Source organism: Pseudorca crassidens, chromosome 1 (genome assembly GCF_039906515.1).
Source record: "Pseudorca crassidens isolate mPseCra1 chromosome 1, mPseCra1.hap1, whole genome shotgun sequence".
NCBI classification, from domain to species: Eukaryota; Metazoa; Chordata; class Mammalia; order Artiodactyla; family Delphinidae; genus Pseudorca; species Pseudorca crassidens.
The window spans coordinates 22,904,319-22,917,818 of record NC_090296.1 but is presented as its reverse complement, the minus strand read 5'-3'; the positions used below and the strand labels follow the sequence as shown (position 1 = coordinate 22,917,818).

General features: G+C 35.5%; 1 protein-coding gene across 3 annotated transcripts in view; it reads right to left on the bottom strand.

Annotated features, from left to right (window-relative positions):
* CEP128 (centrosomal protein 128) overlaps positions 1 to 13,500 on the bottom strand; it is a 437,869-nt gene that overhangs the window by 342,166 nt on the left and 82,203 nt on the right. For all 3 annotated transcript variants that reach the window (XM_067728864.1, XM_067728857.1, XM_067728871.1), the window contains one exon: positions 27 to 113. In XM_067728864.1, coding sequence (XP_067584965.1) covers positions 27 to 113 — 87 coding nt within the window. The remainder of the gene's footprint in view (positions 1 to 26; positions 114 to 13,500) is intronic.

Below are 13,500 nucleotides of genomic sequence, written 5' to 3'. Positions count from 1 at the left end.
AAAAATGTTAATTTTCAAAATCTTACTTTACTCTTTTCAGTTTCACTTTGTTTTAGCTTATTTTTCACTACTCCCTCATTCTCCTCTGCTTTAGCTTCTTGTTTCTTCAATGCCTAGAAAGAAAGACATGGGAAAATCAGTAATTTTCCAAAATACATATAAAACTGAAAGATATTACTAGGATCTATTAAGAAAAGGCTGAGGAAGATGATTATGAATTGTACAAAATATACACAGGAATTACAACCTGCTCATTCACTGAAGTCATAAGATCACTTCATTGGGGCTCAAATATAAACAACTTCCCGATCTACCTAATCAAGTTCCACTTAGTTTCACTTTTTCCCATCTTTAGGAATTTTGTAACACATTTAGAGAGCTTAGACAGCTAACAGTTTTCTTGGAAACAAACAAATTTTACCTGCCGAAATAATAGTATTTAAAAGTTATATTATCAGCTCAACAATTTTGACATAATACCTAAAACCAGTTCACTAGTTTTTCAAATTCTGAAAATATATCAAGGTAGAAACATGCTTGTTGCATCATTATCACATACATGACATTTTATCACAACATATAACTTGCTCTTCAACCATACTTTCACAAAGAGCAAAGAAAAGCATTCTTTTCTACATTTTTCTCTCTTTAATAAATTGGAAAAAAAGGAACTTTAAGATAATACAAATTTCAAAAGTTAACCACATAAGTGTTTGTTTCTATGTTAAAACAAAATTAAACTTAAGGAAAAAAATTTATATTAAGAGCAATCTTTCATAACATCTAAAAGACATTCCATTTGTTTAAAAAAAAAATTCGACACTTAGCATTTAGACTTAAAAAGGTGTAAGTGTAGAGGCCATCTAAGTTGAGAAAAGCCAAATTTCCAGAAGTCTTTTCCAACAAGTTCTATGATGCTCAATAGAAAAACTATTTTTAGGCAAACAGCAAAACATGTTAAAACTGTTTTGATGCAAGTATAATCAATCATATTCCAATTTCATTGACTCACATATCCAACATATATCTCCAAAGTGCATATATATGCATATATAAAATAACAATGTCCCCCCTACCCATGAGATTACAGCTCCCTCTGCATGGCTCCTGCTCTCACTAATAAAAAACAATTGAGTAAAAACGCAGAGAGACACCATCAAATAAAAATAATTTTGATTTGAGTATAAATAATATAGTGTTTACTATGTCCGGGCATTCTTCTTCTTCTTCCATATATTAAATAAACACATTACATATACTGAATATATACATTTAATCTTTATGATGGTTCCATGAGTTATTATTAAGTCCTTTTTTTTTTTTTTTTTTTTTTTTTTTTTTTGCGGTACGCGGGTCTCTCACTGTTGTGGCCTCTCCCGTCGCGGAGCACAGGCTCCGGACGCGCAGGCTCAGTGGCCATGGCTCACGGGCCTAGCCATTCCACGGCATGTGGGATCTTCCCAGACCGGGGCACGAACCTGTGTCCCCTGCATCGGCAGGTGTACTCTCAACCACTGCGCCACCAGGGAAGCCCATTAAGTCCATTTTATTAAGAGGGAAGTTGGGGCTACAAGGAGTTGAATAACTTGCCCAAGGTCATTCACCAAGCTCGTGACAGAGTCAGGACATAGACTCAGGCTGTGTGCCTCTAAACCATTGAATGGCACTGCCTCTCCACGTTGAAACAATATCAAGCTTATAGGGTGGATATGAAGACTAAATAATTTTATACTTATAAAGCATTAAAATATACAATAAAAGACAACTATTATGATTATTAAATTGTTAACAATTGATAAAGTATTACAAAACATAATGCTTTTCAGGTAGGTAGCTATCAAATGATTTTGATGTTTATTATTTGTTCTTTACTGTAGCCTAAGTGGAATTTGTAATAATATTTACTTAAGTATGTATAATCTATTCAGTTTTGGCTGGTGGGATGTGTTTATAAATTTTTCCTGAACGAAATTATCCTAGAAACTTGAAAATTACTGCTGGCATCTTCATTTTTTCCATGCTTCCTCGGTCTAACTCCACCTAATATGTGTGTGTGTGTGTTTCTGTGACAGAGAGGGAGAGGAAGAGGGAGAGGGAAGGAGGGAGAAATATTTTTTAAAAAGAAATGAATTGTTGGTATACTTTTCATCAATTCATTTTACAATATTTGAACTATCTTATTCCTCAACATCATCATTCAACCTAGCCCCATCACCTGTTTTTCTTTAATGAGTTAAACTTAACTGGTTATCTTTTCAATATTTTTTTCCAGTTATGTCATACACCTTTTATTGCCAAGTATATTTTTCATATCAAATATATATTTGCAGGTTCTCTAAAACTTAATCTAGTGCTAGTCTAGAAGTAAGTTACTGTAGAAAGCATGCTGCTGTTTTTTAAACAAACAAAATACTATTTTTTCAAGGTTCATGGATTCAGTCAATATTTTTTCATTGAACTAAAAACCAGCCTGGGTTTTTCCACAGAGAGGAGATTATGAGGAAGACTTCCTCATGCAGTTGATAAGTTTCATCAAACTGTAAATAGTAAGCCTCCCATTCTGGATTCAAACTCCTGGGCAGAAGCCACTCCAAATGAGTATGCAGTGAAGGCTCACCCAAACCCGGTGACATCACTTAAGGCCATAAGCAACTTCAAACAAGATGGGCTTGTCCCAAATATAAGAGCCATTCACTTCCAAAGCCAAATTCAAAATCTACCTTGGAAGACTCTGCAACCTTCAAACAGTAGCTGCTAAGATCCTTCCAGTGTGATTCTGTACATCTCTTCATGTTCCAAGTTGTTTCCACCTGTGTCCTCTGCTTACTGAGGTACGAGAAACAGAAGGAATCACCTGCTAAGCTTTTAAAACTTGACTTAACTGCATGCTGCAACTCTAGGAGTTTAACTTACTAAGAATTTAAACCCCAAAAATTCTCCAGTGAAGAAATTTTTCCATTTTACTAACTGGAATTAATCCATTTCTGTCCCTTTCTCATGAGTTCCAAAACTTACATTTTAAAAATCCTATTACATTTTACATCAAAAAAACAAGAAAGACATATTAGCATTTCCCAAGTGTTTACATACTTTATTTTGATTAAGTCTATTAAAATGTGCTTAATTCATTTATATGCTTATTTTTACTTAGATAGACATACAAATAATTGTTGTTTATCTAGAGGTTTACATTTCCAAAGAGTAATATAAAAGATTTGGTGTCACTAAGGTGTAAGCTTCAGAAGGCCAGGGACCTCATCTGTCATGATCATATTTTAACTCTAACACAATACTTGACACATTTTAGGTGGTAAACATATGTTATCGAATGGATGAATAAATATCCCTTTATAATTCCTAAATAACAACTTCACTTTGCAATTGGCCAATTCTGTTCATCACATATATGAAAGTTTTCCAGATTTCTCTCATCTTTCTTAACCACCATATTTTCTCAAGCACCAAGTTGCCTTTCTTTCTGTAAAAACAATTATTACGGTGTAGTGATGTTGGAAAATAAATATTTACTTGGGGGTTTAAGTCAAAGAGTTAATAATCCTTTCCTGTTTTCAAAGTCATCATTTTAGTCTTTTCCTTAGAAAAAAATACTCTGAATAGGTTTAAGTTTTTTTATTTTTTAAATAATTCAGATTTACAGAACAGTTGTAAAGACAGCTCAGAGTTCCCATATACTTTTCACTTAGCTTCCCCTAAAAGTAACATCTTCCATAACCAAGGTAAGTTTATTGAAACTAAGATGTTAACACTGTTACAAAACCAAAAGCTACAGACTTTACTCAACTATCAAATGTTCTTTTTTGTTCCAAGATACTTCAGAGCAGCTTGTCTCTTTAGTCTCCTCCAATCTGGGAAAGTTTTTCAATCTTTCCTTGCTTTTATGATTTCAACATTTTCGAAAATATTTCAGGTATCTTCAAGTCAGGTATTTTGTAGACTGTCCCTCAATTTGGGTTTTTCTGATGTCTTCTCATGATTAGACAAAGCTCATAAATTTGGGAACAGAATACCATAGAGGTAAGCCGTTCTCAATGCATCACACTGGTGGGTATGTGATATCAACATGACTCAGGACTAGTGATGTGAACCTTGATAGCTTGATTACGGTAGTGTGGTGTCTGCCAAATCTTCCTGCCATAAAGTTAGTATTCTTTCCTTTCCAGACTCTGTTAGAAGCAAGTCATTACGTCCAGCCCACACTCAAAGGGAGAAGAATTAAGTTCTACCTCCCAGAGGGAGAATATCAAAGAATATGTAGAACTATGTTAAAATCACTAAAGTAATGAACAAATATTTTGGTAGATAATTTGAGGCTATGCAAGTATCCTTAAAGTTTTACCCACCAATTTTAGCTCAAAATCAGACCAACTATAACATTATCAGTACTTTTTTGGCCTACAAGCTTTTCCCCCATCAAACCTTATGCCTAATGCAACCCAGATTCCTAGTAAGTTAACTCATAGCCCAGTGCTCACCACTAAGTAGAACGCTGAACCCCTTTGCAGTCACCTCCAGATAACCTACTGACACCAAAAACATTAATGAGTGATACAGAATTTACATAAGACCGTATCGGTGGATGGAGTACACTCATCAAGTCTCTATATAATCCTAACTCTCCTGGGCTACTCCACTAACCAGGAATTCTCCTTCCCCCCTGTTTCCCTACATCTTCTTCAGCTTCACTGTTCAGTTTCTTTGCAGCTTCTGGGCCTTCCCAACAGGCTTCTAAATCTCCCTCCCCGACTTACGCCGAGCAGTGTGCCTCTATTCGTTTTCAATTTTTTTTTTTTTTTTTTTTTTTTTGGCGGTACGCGGGCCTCTCGCTGTTGTGGCCTCTCCCATTACGGAGCACAGGCTCCGGATGTGCAGGCTCAGCGGCCGTGGCTCACGGGCCCAGCCGCTCCACGGCATGTGGGATCTTCCCAGGCGGGGGCACGAACCTGTGTCCCCTGCATCGGCAGGCAGACTCTCAACCACTGCGCCACCAGGGAAGCCCCAGTTCTCAATTTTGAATGCCGACACTGATTACCATGCCCAGTACCCCATTTTCCTCACCACACAAAGAAAAGACCTGTTACCAGGATCCATTCCCCTTAAAGGGCGGTTGAGAAATAATTATTTTCTTTCTCATACTAATAGATATTTAATCTTCATTTCTTATAATTAGTATAAATATTAGTAATTTTACTTGATGTGAAAGGAATAAAAATCAACAAGCTGAACTTTAATCAAACTGTGTTTTCTAGTACATGGAATTATGCCCTATAAAAACATAGTTCTTCTGAAAGTCAACTATTTTTTTTTTAATTTGAATTTCCACGTATGAGCTGTTGAATAAAAGAACCTCTAATTCTCTTGGATATCTAAGATTTTGTAATAAAATTTCCTTTCCTCTGAACTTTCCACCTTGTACATCTGACCAGTTATTTATAATATCACTTTTCCAAAATAATATATGTCTCTACTGTAGCTAATACTCTAAGGATATGTAAGTCTTGGAAAATTGAGGCAATGAGAACTTAAATTCTATTGTTTTCAGCACAGGAACAGAAGTCAGGTACTGAGGAGCAACCCAAAGCAAATTACTATATTTCCACCTTATCATTTAGAAAAGTCAAACTTTAAACAACCTATAACACACCTATTAACTTTTTTTTTTTTTTTTGCGGTACGCGGGCCTCTCACTGCTGTGGCCTCTGCCATTGTGGAGCACAGGCACCGGACGCGCAGGCTCAGCGGCCACGGCTCATGGGCCCAGCCGCTCCGCGGCATGCGGGATCTTTCCGGACCGGGGCACAAACCCGTGTCCCCTGCCTCGGCAGGCTGACTCTCAACCACTGTGCCACCAGGGAAGCCCACACCTATTAACTTTAAACCTACCTATACAACATAAGCCAGTAAACAACACACAAGCAATATTCTAGCCCAGAACACTGAACCCATTTTCTATATTATCTAGTTTAAAATGAAAGACAAAGAAAGAAAATCTAACTCTTAAGACCTAGTAAATATGCACTTTAAATTTCGGAAACACAGATAACAGTCAATGAGAAATAGTTTTAAAATTAACTAAATCAAAATTACAAGTCATTTCTTCAAATCTTATAACAAACTTTAACTCATTTACTACCTTTTTTAAGTGCGTAAGGCTGCACTGGATTTCTTTTCCATTTGACTTAGATCAAACAATTTAGAATTATATTAAAACTGACCCAGGAAAAGCAGCTATAAAAAGAGGAAAAAAATCACATGCCAATGAATTTCTATTACTATGTTATTTTGCCCTTTAAAGCTTGTTTTTTTCTTAAAAGCAGTTCAGCTATAAAGCTATCATGTGCCCTGCTCCCGGATTCAGATTGTCTTTTACACATTTAAGATCACAGCAACAACACTGAACCTTAATAGAGGGTCCCTGGAGCACATTTAAATTTCTAATAACAACAATTTTTCTTCTTTTCCTTAAGTGTGCCTATTTCCATTAAAAAGACTAACATATTGAGTATTGTACTACTGCAGTTCTTTAGAGGTAGATGATTTGGAATTCTCACAAATATAATAAAAAAAATACAGCCTTTCCTTTTAAAGAGTAGGGGAAAGGAGAAAAAGAAAATGTTTGTAGACCTCTCATCTGACCATAAAAACTGCCACAACTTTGACAACAGGCATGTCTATCAAGAGGCTCTAAAAAATAACACACTCAAAAATGTAGAACAAATAGGGAATTAAAGGCCCTTTGTCTACTTTAAATGGACCAGCAAGCTTGGGTAAGAATGATGGAGCTGGAATGAAATAAAGGTCACATGTTAACACCCACACAGGCCACTGAAATTTCCAAAACAAAAAAAAAAAATTATGAACATAAGCTATCCTGTCTTATCCTAATCACTCAGCAGCACTACAATTGCATGCCTTTGGTCACAAGGGCAAGAATATGTAGATGATTCACTGGTAAACCAACAGGACTATAGAAAAACAAGTCTGTGCTCATATTGAACAATAGGTCTGTAATATTATATTAAAGGTACAAACTTTTAAGTCATATTGTTCCCATAACAATAAAGAATGAAACAGTCATGTTACTGAGAATTATAAAATAGTTGCTCTTAATATATATATGTATATACATATATATATATTATTTTTTTAAAGACTATTTTTTTAGAGCAGTTTTAAGTTCACAGCAAAATTGAGAGGAAGGTACAGACAGTTCCCATATACACTCAGCCCACACACATGCATAATCTCCCCCACTATCAACATCCTCCAACAAAACCTCCACCTTTGTTACAAGTGATGAACCTAAATTGATGCATCATAATCATCCAAAGTCCATGGTTTACACAGGGTTCACTCTTGCTGTTGAACATTCTATGGGTTGGTCAAATGTGTAATGACATGTATTCATCATTATAGGATCATACAGAGTATTTTCACTGTCCTAAAAATCCTCTGTGCTCCACCTATTCACCTCTCCCCTTCCTACCCCATCTCCTGGTAACCAATGATGTTTTTACTATTTCCATATTTTTTTTTCCAGAATGTCATGCAGTCGAAATCCTACAGTATGTGATCTTTTCAAATTAGCTTCTTTCACTTAGTAATATGCCTTTAAGCTTCCTCTATGTCTTTTCATGACTTCAAAGTCATCTAGTTTATAATCATTCTTCATGTAGGTACAAAATAAAAATCAGCAAATATTTTAAGCTTCACAATATAGTGATATTCTGATCCAAATTAGACCACATAAGCTATAAACTGAAGTTATAAGTTGTCTATGTTTATATATTTTAAAAACTTAAATAGCCTTAAGGACATGTTATATTTCAAATCAAGGAAAAACATTACTAAGTACTCAGTATGTATAAAACACTGTAATTGGAACCTGACTTAACTGGAATTTTTTTTTAATATAAAAATCTGGTGTCCATTTCCAAAATTCTCTTCTGTAAACCTAAATCACAGCTCCAAAACCAAACATCAATAGAAAAATACGCATTTTGAAAAGGAATATATACACATAATACAGCAGGATTTTATTGCTCATAACTAATACTACTGATTTAAATTAACATAGATTTTATTTCTGTCAAGTTCTGTGAATTTCTAAATTTTGTTTTTTCCTAAATCAAGTTAGAGATTCCTCCCACATGAAAACTAGCTAAAGTCATGGAAAATTTTAGCCTTTAAGTTCATCCAGTTGGGGATCATCTGTGCCAACAAAAACCAAAACAAAACAAAAAATTAAGTTTCTTTTCAAGGCAGAAAACAATACATTCATATTCTAAATCCCTGAACCAATATCTCAGAAATAGCTAAGTGATTGTTACTTAAATTATTCAAAGAAATTTATTTTTCAGGCAATACCAAGGAACAAAAATTCCATACCAACATCTACGATTTTAAAACACTTTAACAAGTGAAAGTAGAACTGCGTGACAGAAGTCAGAAGAGAATCCAATATTGATCATCACCATTATGACACCATACAGATTTTGGGGATATCAAAGGGAGAGATTCTAAAGACTTGCTGCCAGGTGAACTATGTGTATTTTCCAGATGGAAGTGGTAAGCACATAGTGAGTAGAGTCACAAGTTGCAACCATCCTTGTTTTGCAAAGAGTAGAGTAATATCAGGTATCATGTGGTTAAGTAAGATTTATCAGTAGTTAAGTACATTGGTATTACTTCTGATGGTAAGTGTAATCCTAAATAATGTTCTTTAAAGATACCTGAGGTTTTGAAACATAAAACTCAAAGCTTCTCTTTGAGAATGGCCTAGATGTCTTTTTCTTTTTTTTTTTTTTTCCTCCTTCTTCTTATGATAAGGTGATCATTATTTCAGGAATCCAAAAAGCTTTATAGTAATTATTGTGGTAGAACAGATGAGCACATATTACTGACCTATTTTCCCTGATAAATAAATAAACTCACTGGTTCCACTACGTCCATATTTATGGAGTCTGTGACTGGTTAGGGTACCCTGTGCCAATGAAGCCAGCCAAGGCCATGGGTTCAATCACCACGAGAACCAATTCCCTTTGCTCTCTTCCATGGCCATAGCCTTTACCCTAAACCTTAGCCAAAGGCCACATGGAAGACTAAGCAGGCCAGAGACCATGGATGAATCAGCGAAAATCCATTACCATGACTATAAAAATAATGCAAAAGTAAAACCCCTATTGACTAGTGTCAGGATTTCGTTCTTCAAACGTTATTAAATTTGTCAATCTGCAAAACAAAACCTTAATTATTGCCTACAAAGTTGGTATGCTGAAAAGACATATAAGTCCTTTGACTTCTTTAATTCAAAAGCAACAATGGTAATGAGTATTATTCTCCTAAATGCCATTGCTTTTACTGGAATGGATTGTATTTTTATGCAATCTTTTACTTAATAAAAATCTTGCAAGTAAAGTTAAATGTGAGCCCAACAAGTACACTTTCCAGGATTTCCTTCAAAATCAAAAAGCAACCACTCTTAGTGGAGGGTCTGTTTTTATCTGAGTAGTTTCCTCTCAAAAAAGAGACTCATAGTTTTATTAGAAATCCCAGAGCAATATGATACTTCATTTGACTTTCTAAATGCAGGACCACGGAGTTAGAATTGTTGACAAACAGAAGATCATAGATAATTATGGAAATTTAATTTAGAATTTCTCAAGTTTTATATGTATTTGAGCAGAATGTCCTGTAAATATACAACATCTTTCATTGTTCAGAGTTAGAGGGTATTATTTTACGCCTTTGGATTTTGGGGGAGAGGGGGTTGTTTCTTTTGCTTTTTTCTAATCAAAATAAAACAGTACCAAATCTATGAATAAGCCTATTTGTAGCAAAGTCATCTTTGTTTGCACAATATTACTATGCACTCAGTAGTTACCCAATAAATATTAATTGATAATGACGGAAATAGGGCTTTATAAACAGATGGTCTAGGATAAATTTGCTGAAAACATAGATAGAAACATTCCACTCTTCAAGAAAAGCATAAAGTAGAAATTAAACAAGTCCTGCACTCAGAAAATCTCAGTCTATTGTCAGACAGCTGTTCAGTCAACAAGAGCACAAACATTTTTCATCATCATCATAGCATTAACAAAATTAAATGTCTATTTTCATACAGTCCCTACACAAAGGGACTCACACAGACTCATGCTAGCCTTATTTGTTATAATTTACAATGACAATATTGGCAAGAAAAAATATGCACACACAGGAAAAGAAATGTGATTAAACAATACTTTGAGATCTAATCATATGTAGTATGAACATAAAACGTGTCAGATTTAAATGCAACTCACAGAAGCAATGTGAGTATTTATCTATAATGTAAATCTCAACTATTTCCAATGAGAATTCAAGATGCTTTATAAGAACTCCTATGCATATGCTGAAAGAACAGGTGAAACAAAAAATGAGTCGGAGACCATAATGGCCCTAATAGAATAAGTAGTAACTCTTCAAGAACCGAGAGCAAATAAGCAGGAAAAAAAAAAAAAGAGAAAAAAAATTGTATGAGGACTAACTTCAATGAGGGTAGGACCAAGGAAACTATAAGCAAAGTGATCAACCCAGAAAGACACCCTGAAAAATGCACACTATTCGAAAACACTTGAATAATAAGAAAATGTAAGTTAGTATACATGGGAGAATTTTGGAGAAAGTTGAAATGGGGAGGTGAAAGAGGATAGAAAGTACATTACAAGCATGTAATGATTAAAAGCCTTAGGTAATTTTTTTTTATAAAGTAAAAAGCCTAACAAGACATGACATGAGTGTTAATTATACAGAAATGAGACTATAAGAATTTCAGGACAACTTACATACACACATCCTCTCACAGAACTGCACCCTTCAAAGGAATCCAAAGGCCTTAACCAGCAGGCTAACAGTTGACATGTTACCTCTTCTCTGATGTGGAATACATTTCTAAATGTTCAGCTTTTGTTTTATCAATATTAAACAGTAACCCCCTGAAAAACAGTATCAAAATGGAACATTCTTTAATCCAGCTAGCTATTATTCTCAATATTTCCCAATACGAAAAAGATAGCATGGCTTGTGGAGACTTGTCCTTAATATCCACAAACCATGCAGGAAGTTTGCACTGTGAATGGAAATTCAAGTACTGGATGAGTACAAGGTTGAAAGAGACAACATCTAAGATCTCTTCCAACTTCTGTAAGAAGTTCAGGGAAAAAAATACTTTCCACACAAAGAATAAAGTGTTTTGTTGTCATCTAAATGATCAAAGCCTAATAAAATAGACTTTATGTTAAATAAGTGGGTGGGCATGTGAGGCAAGGGGGGGGAATCAAGGAAAAGGCTAAGGAAGAAGACTAAAGAACACGATATATCTGGGACTTGCGCATTTCCAGCTGTGCCAAATAGTGTTCAACCACCTGTGAAAGACAAATCCCCTAATATCCAGTCATTTGTTTCCATCTACTTCCTTTCTTTCAGCATGTTGACATTAACAGACTTTTCACAACCTTACAGAAAAAAAGTATTTACTCTAACCTTGCAAAGAAAAAAATAATCCACAGGTAACAAACATAAAAGAGAGAAGAAAATAATTAGCATGGCATAAAATAAGACAAAGAGCTATGTTGTGAATCAAAAGTATAGTGGGTCAGAATTTAAATTAGTATTTCAGCCACAGATTGGTAAAGTGCTTATCAAGTAGCAATAAGCCACAGGGTAGAATCACATTCATAAAAGAACTGCCTAAAATAATTTGAAAATGCACAATCTCTTTCACCCAAATTTTCCAAAGGGCAGAGAAGGGGTAACTATTTCCTGTACGGGCTAGTCTAGAGTCTATGCAAAGCTGAAATAACACACTTATTGAATTACAATGACTGTTAACATTTCTATTTTCCCAACTAAACTGAGAGCCCTAAAGAGCAATATATCATTTTAAGTATTTTTAAATCCCTAGTCCCCAGCACAGCACCTGGCACATGATAGGTCCATGAGGGTATTGGCCAAATGAATATTTCACTATGAATAGTTCTGACAACATAGCATATAACATTCATTCCTTCAAGAAACACTTACTAGACCTATGCCAGGCACTGTTCTAGGTGCTGGAGATACAGCAATGAGCAAAACAGACTAAGTGCCTTCCTTCATAAAGCCTGCATTCTGCTCAGGGGGACAGATAGCTGACAGATGACAAGTAAGGAGAAGTGTTATAAAGAAAAAAAATACAGCAGTGTAAGGGGCTCAGGAGTGAAGAAGGGGTGTATTATGTAGAATAACTAATAAGGCCTTTCTGAAGTAGAGCTCTGAGCGATAGGAGGGCATAAGCAATGCAACTGTTTTCAGAGTTGAAAATCCCTGGCTCTGGGAATGGAAAGTACAAATGTCCAGAAGCAGGAGGGTGCCTGACATGTCCATGGAGAAGCCAGGCGAGTGTAGTTGGCCTAGAGTAGGCAAGTGGAAGAATGACAGAATCAGAGTAAGATGGCAGGCAGGGACCACCTCAGAGGGGCCTTTTAGGCTGAAGGTTTTAGATTTCATCCTGAATGTGATAAAGAAAGCACTGAAGGATTTTGAAGAAAGAAGTGGCATTATCTGATTCTATGGGGAAAAGACTGCAGGGAAGTAAGAATGGAAGCAAGGAGGCTACTCCACTAGCCCAGGCAGGAGACAAGAGTCACAGGATGATAAATGAGAGTAGAAGTGATAAAAGGAGTGAGTTGTTATCATTTAAAATATTTTCAAGATACAGCTGACAGAATTTAATGATGAACTGGATGTGAAGAACGGAAGAAACAGAGACGGCGAGGACATAAAAGAAACACAAAAAATTTTCCATATAAAACTAAAATTATTTTACTATCAAGATAAGTAGCCATCTTTTTAAAAAGAAATAAATCATATGAACTACTTATTAAGATGAACCACACAAAGAGGTAAGGTTTAGCAACTTCTATACAAGTTCACAAGTCAGGAGGGGAAGGATCAGGAAATGGAGCTCCAGAGACCAAGTCTGCCCAGGCTTTGTTGTGGCTCTGACTCACAGAATCACTCTGACTTGATCCCCATCCAAGACTGATACTGGTGAGCAGCACTTCAGGTTCTCAACCTCAGAAAATAAACATGAAAAGGCGTAACTTTTTCTCACTGCCATATGAGGCCCACCAAAAAACTACATAATAAGGTTACAGCTGCAAATACTGTTCCAACCTGGTCATAATATGGGCAAGGGTATGTTAGAAAAACCTAAGCAGTTTCTCTTTTCTTGAGCAATAAATAAAACTACAGCTGCAGTATAAAAAAAAGAGAGAAAAGAAGGAAGAAAGGAAGGAAGGAAGAGAGGAAGGAAGGAAGGGAGGAAGGAAGAAAAGAAAGAAAGAAAGGGAGGGAGGGAGAGAGGGAGGAAGGAAGGAAGAAAGAAAGAAAGAAAAAAACGATCCAGGGTACTGAATAAAAATGTAAATTCACTAGAAATGCAATGAGTCATGACAGAGC